Source organism: Equus asinus, chromosome 21 (genome assembly GCF_041296235.1).
Source record: "Equus asinus isolate D_3611 breed Donkey chromosome 21, EquAss-T2T_v2, whole genome shotgun sequence".
NCBI lineage: Eukaryota > Metazoa > Chordata > Mammalia > Perissodactyla > Equidae > Equus > Equus asinus.
In genome coordinates, this window is record NC_091810.1 from 76,856,305 (window position 1) to 76,870,743 (window position 14,439).

General features: G+C 44.0%; 1 protein-coding gene across 2 annotated transcripts in view; it reads left to right on the forward strand.

Annotated features, from left to right (window-relative positions):
* The window catches only part of RFTN1 (raftlin, lipid raft linker 1), a 198,026-nt gene that overhangs the window by 97,298 nt on the left and 86,289 nt on the right, over positions 1-14,439 (forward strand). For both annotated transcript variants that reach the window (XM_014842166.3, XM_044754150.2), the window contains exon 4: positions 13,387-13,495. In XM_014842166.3, the coding sequence (XP_014697652.1) occupies positions 13,387-13,495 (109 nt within the window). The remainder of the gene's footprint in view (positions 1-13,386; positions 13,496-14,439) is intronic.

The window sequence follows — 14,439 nt, forward strand, 5'->3', positions numbered from 1 at the left end:
TATGATGGTTCTAAGGGCGTTAGTGGGATATTCTCCCTCTGCTCCCTAAAAACAAAATCAAAATGTATTTATTAGATGTCTCCTGTCTTCTGAGGTAGTAGCCTTTGTTAGAATGAGATGAGCACCATCCCTGCTCTAGGGGGATTTATAACATGTGTAACTTGTTGAAGTTTGCATTCTCAAACTTCTATAGTTGTAAGTCCCCCGAATTTGCGCTGTCATGCAGCCTGGATCTTACAGGCAGCCTGGATCTTACTGGAAAAAGAAGCCCACTTTTCTTGTGAAGAACGTTGATACGTTTGTAGGCACTTCTTAATATGATTTATCATTTATGGTAATAGGCAGAATAGCTACCAGTTATTTGTTGCTGTGGCTGGCCTTGCTCATCGCTTCACGATATACATTATCTTTACTACTGAAAGCCATGATGAAGAAAACACGCCTCAGAGTGGTGACTTGTCCAGAGTCACACTGTTGATGAGTGGAGGAGCCAGGATTCTTATTGGGATCTGTCTTCTTCTAACACTGTTCCTCTTTAATTTTTTAACCATTAGGGTTGGGGTTAGGGTAGGATTTCTCAACCTACATAGTTTCTCAACTGTTGACATTTTGGTGTGCGTAAGTCTTTGTGTGGAGAACTGTCCTGTGCATTGTAGGATATGTAGCAGCATCCTGGCATCTACCCACTAGATGCTGGTAGCAAACACCCCCTCTTCCCACCCCTTCAGGTATGGCAATCAAAAATGTCTCCAGGCGTGACCCACTGTCCCCTGACAGGCAAAACTGCCCCAAGTTGAGAACCACTGGGTTGGAGTTAGGGTGTGAGGTAGGGGTCTAACTTTATTTTCTTCCAGATAACTGCCTTTGCCAACAGCACTTATTACATTAACATAACTTTTGCCACTGAATGAAATGCTACCTTTATTGTAGTTTGGATTTCTATATAGAGAGAGAAATCTATTCCTGTTTCTTTATTGTTCCTTTGATCTGTTTATTGAGTTTTGTGCCAATACCATGCTATTTTGATTACAGTGAATTTGTGGTATATATTAATATCTAGTAGGGCACCATTCTTCTTTTTCAGAATCTTGGCAACTTTCTCACATTGATTTTTCTAAATAAAGTCTAAAGTGATTTTCTCCAGTTCCCAATAAACCCTGTTGAAATTGTAATTGCATTTACATACTAATTTAAGAAGAATTTCCACCATTTGTTTTTAAGAACATGGAATTCATTATTAATGTTGGAAGTAAATTTGTGTTGTAGAACTTTGAGATCATTCTTAAAATTCTGTGTACAGTCTAGACCAGTGGTTACCAAAGTGGGGTAAACATACCCATGTTGGAGGAGAACTGAGGCTTCTATGTGTATTTATGTACATTGAAAAATTAGGAGAGAAATTCTGTGTTACTGGTAGTTAACGTTCAGGATGAAGGTGGTGCCCTGGCTGGGTGCAGATGTCAGGGGTCGCCTGTCTATACGGAGCAGGAGGGCTCCTGAGGGAGGCCGGGTTCAGAGGAACACTTTCCGTTGAGAACTCAGTGAAGTGGATTTGTGGATTATTTTTTGTAGTTTTAACTAAATTAACCCTCATGAAATATACACTTGACAAAAAATTCCTATAAAGTGATTGCAGATTGAGGAGAATACCAGTAACGTAAATGTAAAAAAAATGGGTATGTTTACCCCACTTTGGTAACCATTGGTCTAGATTATACACAGAATTTCTTCTTTCTCTCTCCTTTTCTCTCTTTTTCTCTCTCTCCCTCTCTCTCACATACACACATACACACGCACACACACACAGAAATGGCCACGCTGACTATCTCTCACTGTTCAGAAGAGTTTTGTTAGTGAGATAGAAGCACCGCTGCTCACCTATGCAGATCTGACAGATGGCGGCCAAGGAAATTTGGACTCATCGACGAGATGTTTTGAAATGTGGATTTACCTCCGCCATTGTTAACAGTGAATCTTGTTTCAAGTGTATATTGTGGCTTGAAATATTGGTTATTAATAATATAAACTTTATTGTGATTATAATTTTAAAATATTGCTTATTTCACCTGTTTCTTATTTTTTAAAATTTCTGTTTTGTAACGTATGTAAGATGCTGATACCGTAGTACTCAGGAATCTTTTACTGACAGGGATGTGATCAAGAAGTTTGGAGACCACTGATCCACGAAGCTTCCGGGTTACGCTGATGGTTCCTGAAGCACTTACAGTCTTGCTACTCAAGGCGTGGTCCAGGCACCAGTAGCATTGACATCACCTGGGAGCTCCTTAGAAATGCAGATTCCCACGCCCCACCTAGACCTACTGAATTAGTATCTTCATTTTAACAAGATCCCAGGCGTGTACATTGAAGTTTGAGAAAAGAGTTAAGCTGTGCTTTCCTATTAGGTAGCTACACGTAGCAGTTTAAATTTAAATTAATTAAAATTAAATAAAATTTAAAATTCAGTTCCTTCGTTGCACTAGCCACACTTTAGGTGCTTGGTAGTAACATGTGGGTAGAGGCTACTGTATTGGGCAGTGCAGATATAGAACATTTCCATCACCTCAGTTAGTTAGAGGATGTAGGTAGGAAGATCTAGAAGGAAAGGAAACAATAAGCAACCTTTAATTTGGAATATGTGCATGAAACATGCATAGAAGAGACTTCTGCCACTCAACTGGACATGGCCCATGAGAGAGTCTCATGAAGAGCATTCATGTGTGTAGCTATTATTGTTATTTTTGTTTGCAGATAATATGACTAGTAAATATCAGGCAGACCTGCTTTTTTATTCAGCGTTATGTTTGTGATAAAATATGATTGTGCATTTTTACTAATGTTAGTGTTTCCCACACCTTTCAAAGTAAGTGAGGAGCCAAGCAGGATTCCAGAGAAAGCAGGACTCTGCCCCGAATCCCATTCCTCGTGGTGGTTCTCCTCTTTTCTGTAGTCCAGGTTGGTGGGATGGAAATTCTTTGACGGCTACATTATACAGGGATCACTGGGGTAAACTTTGTTTTAAGGTTAATGGTGAACTCCCTGTGTTGCGCAGTAGCTGATGGGTTATCTACCAGTGAGCTGGCTCTAACTGTAAACAGCAAGACAGGATGTGGCAAGACTTCTCTAGAATAAATAGTGGTATTGGGTAGTTAGATGCCCATGGTGACTTGCCCCCCGCTGGCAGTACATAGCTCCCTAAGGGAGCGTGTGATTAGGGTGTCGTTTGCACATCTCCCATCATTTCCGGCATGTTCCCGGTGATACCAAACCCTTATCAACAGATGTGGTGAGTGTCTGTTGCTGAAAGAGGAAGGCAAAAATCAGAAAAAAGGGCAGTGACCCCTCTATAGGTTAGTTTTCTCCTTCTTTCTATTTCCTACTTCACAACTCCCCTGCTAGACTCTGTAGAAAGTGCTTTATTTAAAGATTCACCGGGATTTGTTTTCTTGGCAGATTTTTCCCTTAAGCATTTCTTAAGCTTCACTCTTAGGGGAAACTTTTGACTCAAGCAACCTCATTTTTTTTTTCTTTTTTTGTAGATTTGGTTCATTTTGCAAAGAGGAGGTCATAAAAGTTGTTGGAAATCTTTTCCCCGTTGTCCTGAGAGCATCTTTGGGAAGCAGCAGCGTACTCCCCCCACCCCCAACCACCACCAGTTTCAGAGACAAGAAATACCTAAAATCTCTCCCCTATCCATCCACTCCCTCTATAAAAAGCTCAGCTCTCATTTCTGCTCTCCTAAAATATTCTTCCCCTCTTCCTACATCACACACAATGCTCTTGCTTATTTAATCTTCCTAAAATCTGTATTTTAGTATCTTCTTTTATCTAAGACCATCCATGACTCCCTTTTACCTCACAATGAAGTCCAGTCCCATCCTGTAGCAACGTGCTCCCATCCTTTCTTTCCAACCTCGTTTCTCACTTTTCTGCTCTAGCCGCTGCACGGCACTCAAGTACGGATTCCTTCTAACAGCAGATTGGTCCAGATATTTGTTAGGCTCGTGTTTATTGATGCAGCTGAACTGTAATAAGCAACCCTCACTTTCATGTAACTTTTGCCAAACTGCCCTGTTTATTATTTCCATCATAGAGTCATGCTTTTTTACATCTAGATCCTTCCTCATTTCTGTTGTCGGTGCCTGGAATGTCCTTTTTTATTCGTTGTCCCATGACTAATTTCCACATGGCTTCAAAGACTCAGCTTATGTGCTCCTTGCTTGTTAAAAATTTCCCTGATCCCTGACAATGGAAATAACTGAACTCTCATTGCACTTTTGTTTACATATAGTTTATCTTTCCTTAGACGATAAGTTTCTTAAGGGGGGGATCTAGCTCAATGCCTTATATGTGGTCAGTGGCCAAGAAGATGATGAATAGATGAGTGAGTAAATAGATTTTTTATTGTCATTAGTTTTGCATAAGCTGATGAAACTAGAAAAAGCCTTCTTTTTCTTTCATTGACAAATCTTTTTTCAGATCTGTAGCTCATTTCCCTCCCTACTACTCCTTAAGAAAAAAAAAAAGCCATTCTGATCATTCTGCTTGAGCCTGGTGTTGCCTTGGGGGAAATATCTTAAAATTCCTTCCTGTTTCCCAGAGATAGAGAATTTGTTTCTGTCAACTGACATTTAATAATTTTTTTTTCCAGTTGGAGAAGTGCCTAGTGATCTAAGTTTGTGTTTGTCACCAGTTCTTTCTGATTATTCCTAAATGAAGCAAAAATAGCCGTATTGATGAACTGCACGTTCCCTCTCCTTTCTTTTCGTAACTCAAGTTCAAACTATGCTTCGTGTCCTGGGAAAAAGAAGATGCTGTTTAAACTCATGGTCTTTGAAGCTATCTAAGGGATTTATGAGTTGAAATGAGATCTGTTACATGTTTGTTATTTAAAAGTAGTGTTATGATAGTTTTTATCCACATGTTTATTATTTAAAATTATAGTTTATAATAGTTTTTTAACAGCATTTGTTTTTCAGTAGCCTCATTTCAGATCTACCCATGAGACCAGAATGGGTATTCAACTGACTGCTTGGCATTTCGTCAGAATAATTTGAGGATTAACCCTCTTGCCTGCGACCATTTTGGATATTTACAGCAGTCCTAAGCATTACAGTCTTTGCTTGCAAACATGTGTTTTTAATGGCTTAGAAAAGGGTTATGTCCCGGCCACCGTGAGAGCAGGCAGGCTGTGTAAATGTCCCGGCCGTGCCCGTGGTCTGGATAGATCGCAGGAGGGAAAATCTGCTGAGTCGTTACAAGGAATGAAATATCCGGGTTGGGTTTATGGGTTAGTTATTCTGATTATGATACAATTAGATAATCTGTTCTCTCTTATCTCTTCCCTGGCCTCCAGCCTTCTGTGACTCACATTGCAGCTTTGTGTATACAACCCAGAAGTCGGAGACTGGTGCCCGAGAGGTCAAATTCAATCCCAAACATGTTGGCCTACAAAACATGTAAAAACATTGTTTGGAGCCAAAATTTGACAGTTACGGTCAACATAACAACTCTGTATAATGACTTCTTTTAAAAAGTTAGCAGATTTGGCAACCCTGGCCCGGAATTCCTAGTAATGATTGGGACATAAATGACGCAATTTACCATGGTTTCCAGTGTTCCCATTGTCACCCCAATACCTTAGTGACACGGCGCTTGCCATTCAACATCACTCCTGCGCTCTGGCTTTCTCATGGTGGGGACAAGTTACTCTACAGCCACATTGCTCTCAGCAATGGGACTATGTAAGCATGTCTGACAGGACTCTGTGTTGGAGAAAGCATATTTCTTGGTGCACATGAAGACGATTCCTCTACCTTTTATATGAGAACACAGTGTCTAGAGTATGTATTTTGGTCAAAAAAATCCTCTTTCAATCCTTATTTGTGGACCTTTAAGTTTGCAGCCCTTGGTTTGACCTTCTGACCCTCCAGCTGCCTGGGGAATGACCACACAACCCTTGGCAGAAGTGATAGTTGTAATGAGTAAGGATCTCTGGGTACGGCTGTGAGTTTATGCAAAGTTTTTATTACAGTCGATGTTTGTGTATGAACAATGAGGTCAATGTGACACAGAATAGGTGGTCTTTGGTTATGGTCTTAAACAATTCTGACATCCGTGGCCAGTTGTGTTGACATCTGAGGTACTTCAGCACGTGGGCTCTTTGCCCTCCTGTGATAGGAAAGATTTGTGCACAGATGCTCGGCGTCTAAATCTGCTGTTATGTGTTTGTTTGACAAGCATTCGTTTAAATTTTTCTACTTGTTCACATTCAGTTTTGGCGCAAGTCCCATTTATAAGGTGTCAAAGAAGTGAGGACTGCTTGGTGTGATGGAAAAGTTCTGGAAATGGATAGTGGTGAATGTTATGGATATACTTAATGACACTGAATGTACACTTAGAAATGGTTAAAGCAATAAATGTTATGTTATGTATATTTTACCACAATAAAAAATGCAAATAACTTGGAAGAACTTTTGAGTTTTTTTGACCAAAAGAGGCATAGATAGAGAAAGGTCCCCGTTCTTGTGTTTCTTTTTTCTCTCATCCTTCCCCTTGGAGGTTGGTCTATTTTGAGGGTATAGGAATCTAGCTGACTGGTCTCTGCAAGTCGTTCTTCCTGTTTTCTCTTTTCTGTAGGCTTGTTCAGTTATCGCTCAAGGACAATCAGAGTGGCAGTTATACCCCACCTCGGCAGAGCTTCTCCACTCTGACTGCACGTTAGAGTCAGCTGGGAGGTTCCAGAGTCCCTCTGCCCAGGCCATACCTCATACCAATTAAGGCAAACTCTGCGAGAGGTTCCCAGGTGATTCCGAGGTGGACTGCAGCCAGGGCTGAGAAGGCCTACCCTGTGGGAAACCCTGCCTGATTCACAGAGCCCAAGGTTTGCGTGTGCACTTGTTCCCGTGCCTACGGTTGGGGCACATCAAAGGAGATTATTCTTTTCTCCCCAGACCCATTTATTTCAGTCACTGCCTCATGTGACTTGAGGGGTCTCTTTCTTTCTTTTTTTAAAATAAATATTGTTTGGGGATAATTTTAGATTTAACAGAAAAGTTACAAAGAAAATACAAAGAATTTCAATATACCCTTCACCGAGTTTCCACCATCATTAATATTTTACGTTACCATGGTACGTTTGTCAAAACTAAGAAATTGACATGGGTACATTACTATTGACTAAATTGTGGATTTTGTTTGGATTTCATCAGTTTTTCCATTAATGTCCTCTTTCAGTTCTGAGACCCAAAACAAGGTACCACACTGCGTTAATTGTCACGTTATGATTGTTTTTTTTTAAAAAAATAAAAAGATTGGCACCTGAGCTAACGTCTGTTGCCATTCTTCTTCTTTTTTTTTTTTTCTTCTTCTCCCCAAAGCCCCCCCGGTACATAGTCGTATATTCTAGTTGTGAGTGCCTCTGGTTGTGGCATGTGGGACGCCGCCTCAGCATGGCTTGATGAGCGGTGCCATGTCCGTGCCGAGGATCGGAACCAGTGAAACCCTGGGCCGCCTAAGCAGAGCGTGCGAACTCAACCGCTCAGCCACGGGGCCAGCCCCTGTGATGGCTTTTTGAAACTTAGCTGGGCTGGGATGTCTTAGCGGCTTCTCCAGCCTTAAGCAGTCAGGACCACCGTGTTTACGTGTCTTGTTAAGCGTACATGGCTGCAAGCTGAGAATTTGAATTCATTGTGTCTTTTCATTCTTGGCTCTCAGGACATCACATCTCTGCTCAGTAATATCCTTTTATCCCCTCTTCCTTTCAAAAAATCCCTTTGGAATGGCTGGAAGCAAACCCCTTCCAACTCTCCAATGCTGTCGACAAGGAGGGACCACGGATGTGAGATGGGTCAGAGCTCTTTTTAGTTAATTTTCCCCCAGCCTGTTTCTGAGAAATGACCCAGCAGCACGAAGATGGCTAAGCTATTCAGAACCCAAACTGACAGAATAATTTGACAGTCGGCCCATTTCACAGGATGCTCATATATGAAATGTAAACAGATTTCTTCACGCCTGTTCCTGTAGCAATGGATTAAGCCCAGTTCCCTCTGTGGATTTCAAGAGAATAAGTAAATTGTAGAGAAGTTTCCCGAATTTGTCAACTGGACTCACTGGCAGGGTGCTCATACTCTCTCCCTCGACATGCTTCCTTGATTTGACTTCCAGGACAGCACGTGCTCTTCGGTTTCTTCCTTCCTTTGCTGTTTTCTCCTCAAACTCTGTGGTGGAGGGTCCCAAAGCTCAGTCCTTGACTCTTCTCTCTACGTTAATTGAGATCTCATCCAGTCTCCTGCTTTAAATAGCACCTGGCAGCTGATGACTCCCCAGTTTACATCTCCAGACCCCTCTCTTGAAGTCCAGACTCAAATATATATTAAACTGTCTAACAAACATCTCTGCTTGATGTCTGCTGGATATGTCAAATTCAGCACTTCTGAAACCAAATTATTGATCTTCCCCCCAAGCCTGTGCCACCCACAATCTTCACCATCATGGTTGTGGCAACTTATCCGTTCTCCCAGCTACTGGGGCAAAAATCCTCAGGGTCATCCTCATGTGCTTTCTTTCTTCCCCACCCCACGACCTGTCCATAAAGAAGTCTTGAAGGTTCTACCTTGAAAGTATACCCAGAATCCAGCGCTTCTCCCTGCTGCTCCTGCACTGCCACCAACCCTCTTTGAGTCACCATCATCTCCCGCCTGGACACTGAGTTAGTGTCTTAGCTGCCCCCTACAGCCACAAGGATCCTTTTAAAATAAATCAGATCGTGTCACTTCTCTGTTCCACACCCTGCAAGGACTTCCCCTGTCACTCTGAGTAAAAGCCACAGTCATCACTGTGGCCTGCAGCTCTCCATTATCTAGCTCCCCATTGGCTCTCTGACCTGGTCTCCTCTTCCTCCTCTGTCTTTGTCCTCTGAGCTCCAACCACAAGACCTCTGCATGATCTCAGCTTAAGGCCTTTGCAATGGCTCTTCCCTCTGCCTGGAAGCTCTTGTCCTGGATATCAGTATGGCCAACTCCCTCCCCTCCTATCCGTCTTTATTCCAGATGTCACCTTCTCAGTGAGGCCACCCTGACCCCTCTCATTAAAACTGCAGCTCCCCCTGCACACTCCTGATTCTCCTCACCTTGCTCTGTTTCCTTTTTCTTTACACTTACCGCCGTTGAAAATTCTCTATTATGTGCTCATGAATGTTTACTGTTTATTGCCTGTCGCCCTCCACTAGATTGTGAATGCCATGAGGGCAGACATTTGGTCTCTTCTGTCCATTGAGGTGTGCTGAAGAAGAGTGTTTGGTGCATAGTAGTAGTGTGGTCAGTATTTATGGAATGAATAGTTGTGAACAGAAGAGTGCTGAGGAGGCAAAGTAGAGAAGGCAGGAACAGATGATGGCAGCAGGTCAGCAGCAGCTAGTATTTGTTGAGCCTGGACCTCTTGCCATGCCCCGTGTGAAGGGCTTTATGTGCTTTTGTCTTACTTAATCCTCACAATGATGCTAAGAGATGGCTACTCATAATATTCTCATTTGACAGCGAAAGAAACTGAGGGACAGAAAGTTTAAATAAATTGTCCAAAGGCACACCACTGGTAAATGACCCACCTCTAGTTAGCTTTAGGACTTGTAGCCTCAGACTAATAAATCTAGAGGAAATTATGGAGTAGGGGGTGGAGGGAGATGGGGAAGTGTATTTCATTGTTAGCAATACTCTTCTCAGAGCGCCCTCGTTTAACCTCAGAGTATGCGGTGTTCATTTCCAGATAAGGGAGGCTTTTGCTGGTGGTTAATCCTGCGTCTCCAGAAATGCATTCTGTGCCCCTCTCTTTTCTTATTGTTTAAACCCAGATGTCTCTGTCCTTGTCAGAAGTGGAAGCCATCTGGGCTTTAGTCCAGGGAAAGTTTGGTGGTTTCCCATATGCTTTTCCAGGATGACACAAGGACGTGGCCGATGGGGAAACATAAATGGTGTTTCCCCTCCCCCATTGGAGAGTGGCAAATGCCTGTTCCGCCGAGAGTTTCGGTTTAATGGCTTTTTTTCTTCAGCACTTGATTAACTGTAGAATATCTCTTCCCGCATGCTGCGATCCCTGGGAGGGATAGGCCACGGCCTTTTGGGGCCACTTTTAGGGGATGTCTGCTTCTCTGTGCCAGGGTGGTCCTTGCCCTCAGAGACAGAGGATACCCATCACCTGTCGACTGCTCTCAGGTGTCTGAGTGGATCTTGTGAGCCTGTTCTGAGCCTGAAGCTACCATGTCTCCCTCCTCAGCAACTGTATTAGTTTTCTGCACTCTGTAATCAGTTACCACAAACTTAGTGACTCAAAACAACATACATCTGTTATCCCACAGTTTCTGTTGCTCACTTGGATTCTCTGCTTCCGTCTCATCAGGCTGCATTGTAGGTGTTGGCTGGGTCTCTGGTCTCCTCAGAGGCTCCATCTGCTTCCATCAGAGGAAAGATCGGCTTCCACGCTCCCTTGGGTTGTCAGCAGAATTCATCTCCTTGCACTTATAGGACTGAGGTTCCCGTTTCTTGCTGACTGTTGGCCAGGGGCTGCCCACAGTTCCTGGCCACGTGGCCCTCTCACAACATGGCAGCTTACTTCTTCAAAGCCAGCAGGGGAGTCTCTAGCTCCAGTCTTCTAAGAGGGAGTCTTCCAGGGTGACGTAATCACAGGGACTGACATCCCATCCCGTTTGTCATGTTCTGTTGATTAGAAGCAAGTCACAGGTCCTACTCCCACTCAAGGGGAGGGATTGTACAAAGGTGTGAGCACCAGGAGGTGGGATCATGGGGGCGCCCCCTTAGGGTGTGTTCACCGTGGGAACCACGTGTACTTCCACCCCTAGTGCTGAGGAGCCCAGATACTCCCTCTGGCCGCCCTATAACCAGCCTTTGCTTGTGGATTTGATGCTGACTTTCATGGGATCGTTGGCAGGGGGAGGGTTTCTGCGTGACCTTGCCCTCCACCCAGCTCGGGCCCAGCACCTCACAGAGTGCTGACTTCAAGGCTCGGGCAGCCAGCCTCTGGCCTCAGAGGAATCAGGGTCTTTGCCACCTCCTCTCCCCTTCAGCCGTTCTTCATTGTTGTAGTCCTTTCATTTCAAATTGTGGCGGTCATTCCTAAAGGCAAGGGAAGACCTGTTAGTTGCTCATCCCCTCCCCCAATATACTCTGGATTTGCTTTTCCAAGCAGCCGGAGGCTGAGATGTGATTTTTCGTATGTCATCTAGAAAATTTGTAATACCTCTTTCGGTTGATCTTTTGTGTTCCGTTTCGTTCAGATGTAACTGAGTTAATTATCTGATGAGGTGAAGTTCTTCTTACAGAACTTCTTGTTCCAGAACCAAAGACGGTACTTATTAGATCCTGTAGTAAAAACCCCTTATGCATCTGGGCTGTGAGTTGCTCAAAGACGGTCTCTTCTTCCCGTCATTCATTTTATGGGTGTTTTACTGAGTGAATACAGTGTTGACTTATTTAAAATGCTTACCATTTTCAACCTCCTTTCTGAAACTCTCCATGGGTATTTATGAATAGCCTTCTACAGTCTGCATTAGTCTCCGGGTGACAAAGCAGCCGAGATTCCACATCTTGGAACTCTCCTCCTCCCGTGCCTAGCTTTGTTGTTCGAGGTCCCACACAATCCATGTGACAGTATGTCATGACCAAGTCTTCTCTTTCAAAAGTCTGGAATCTTCTGCTGTAGTTCCTCTTAATAAGTCTTTTGTTTGGGGAGGAGGATGAGAACATGGGGCAAAAATGAGACCCTGAGTCTAGTCTCTGATGAAGTTTTAAGGCAAGAAGGCTGGGGTGCAGAATTGATTTATTCTTTTGCAATTAGTATGTTCCAGTTTGACCAGTTTGGAATTAGTTTATTCTTTTACATTTCAAAAGTATGTGCCTCAGTGCCTACTCCTGAAAGGCTATGTTAGAAGGAAAAATAAAATTAAAATATGCTATTGATGTTTGCTTACCCACTCACAGGTGCACACCTGGGGAAAACCAAATCCTCTTTAATTTTTTTCCCTTTTGAATTTCATGTAAATCATACCCAGATGGCTAATGGTAGCATAAATTGCTTTTAATGATATCTAAGAATCTTAGAAATTCATTTTAAAAATGTTACAGCAAACGTACATTTGGAAACTGTTTTTTTGCTGGGATATATGTGTCTCAGGAGTTCAGTGTGAAAATACCCACTTGAAGAATTTTCTGGCCACACCTGCTCTCCCAGGGGCTGGCAGGGGACCCTCTTTGGTAGAGCTCCCCATTAGGGGACTGGGAGGGCCCCGCTTACCCCCTCAGCCAGTGGAGAGTGGCTGTGCGTGTGGCGTGAGCCCCGGACAGAACCCAGGGCCCTGGTCTCTAAGTCCTGCTCCCCGTGAAGAGAGAGCAAGTGCTGTAGGCCCGTGGCTATAATCTCACTTCCTGTTGCCTTACGCCTGCCTGGGCCAGGGAATCATCTTCAATTCCTGACAGCCACATGGCATCAGGGAGTTCCTCAGACCCAACTGAGTGTCATACAGGAGCCCCTCAAAGGAATGGCATGCAGTGGTGGAATGTCCTTCTGGCGACCTCTGGTTCTGTGGAATGTGCACAGTGTTGCATCACGTGCATGTCCATATGAGGGGAGATGGGGAAGCAGCCCCACCAGCTGTGTGGAGAGGTGGCGGGGGCTTGCCGGACGCCTCTGGCTGGACTGCCGGAAGACTGAAGGTGTTTGCCGCGGACAGCCCTTCCCTGCCACTCCTTCCCCAGAACTTTTACTTCACTTGCCTTATATTCTTGTCTTAATGCATCTTTAATTTTGATAGATTGTGCTGGATTGCTCTCTGTAGGGGTTGAACTCATTAAAGGTCTTCTAAAAATTAGTTATTAATTTTCTAAGTGATATATGAATAAATTCTCTTCAAAAAAAGGGAAAAAAGTTGAAGATACAGCTAAAGTACTTTTGGTGACCACCCTCACTCTGGGTCCCAGTTCCCACACAGATCCTCTCCGTCCCCCAGAGCTAACTGCTATTATTGGTTTGCTGTGTGTCTTACTAGTTCTTTTTCTATGCCCTGGAAGATATAAACCAAGTGTGTGGGGCTGTGTGTGCGCGCGTGTGTATGTGTGTTGTTTCATATATAAACCACATTGCAGTAAACCTGTCATTCTATAATGATGTGTTTTTCTTGACGATATGTCTTAGAGGTCTTTCCATGATGTAGATCTCTCTATATTATTTGAGTTGTTTACCATAAATTATTTTCAGCAGTGCTTTTTGACATTTACTTTCAGGAAAGAATTTGGGGTTTTGTTAAACACCTAATGATTCTTTTTTTTGCACTGTGCAAAATTTTGATCTCTGTGTGTGTGTGTTTTCCTCTCTCTTCAGGTCTCAGAAAGCTGATCCTCACAATGAAGGCTACATCTTGGAATTAGATTGCTGTTCCTCATTAGACCACCTGACAGACCAAAAAATCATCCCCGAGTTTATTAAGAAGGTGAGCCGTGCAGTCAGGATACAATTGAACAGATTCGCAGAGCATTCCCCTGGGCGACAGGCGAGGGGCTGGCTTAGGGCAAGGGAGGCACACCCCACAGCCCGGGGCGGAGCCAGTGCCACCTCTGCCGTGGCCCTTTGGGCAGCCCCACAGCAAGGCAGCCCCTCCCACACATCACTCAGGCAGGAGGTGACTCTGGAACAAGATGGATTCCCCCTCCCTCCCAGGATGGTGGGACCCTGAACCCTGTCTTTTAGGGCTGGAGTGGCATTAACAGGTGACAGGCCCCCTGACGGGACTCCTCTCAAGCCCTGAAGATGGTGTGAGCACCCACATTGCACCTTCCACTCATCCTGTGGGTCTTTGTTGCCGTGAACCCCCTTCCTTTCCTGGTGTGGGAGCAGGCCAGAGTCCTGTGGCCACTGGCATGCAGTTGTACCAGGAAAAATTGCCTAGCTGCAGGGGATTCATTCTTTGCCCAGAAATGTGTCTGGTTTTGAACTTCTCTTCATGGCATATGAGATTTCCTACTTAATTGCAGGGTCCACTTGGGTTTCAGTATGATGACATTTACTGCAGAAGGAATGTCCTTGCCCACACTGGGGCTAAGTTCATTGCTTAATGCTTATCTTGTTCTCCCCTACCCAGTCTTCCAAAATAACTGACAATTCCCCATCTTGTAGAAGTGATTATGATGTTTGAGGCCCAGTCAGTCAATTAATGAATTCATTAATAAATATCATCAACTTTGGGCTGTCAACTTTGGGCCAGAAATAGTACTACATAGGTGCTTGGATACAGAGAACAAAATACATGCAGTCCCTGTCTTCGTGATCTCACAACCAGAAGGCAGACCCTGACCGAGTGTGATGAGCATTACCAGGAGGAAAGCTGGGGAGTTGAGAAGCAGGTGGACCGTGTGTTCTGGGCATCAGGGAGGTACC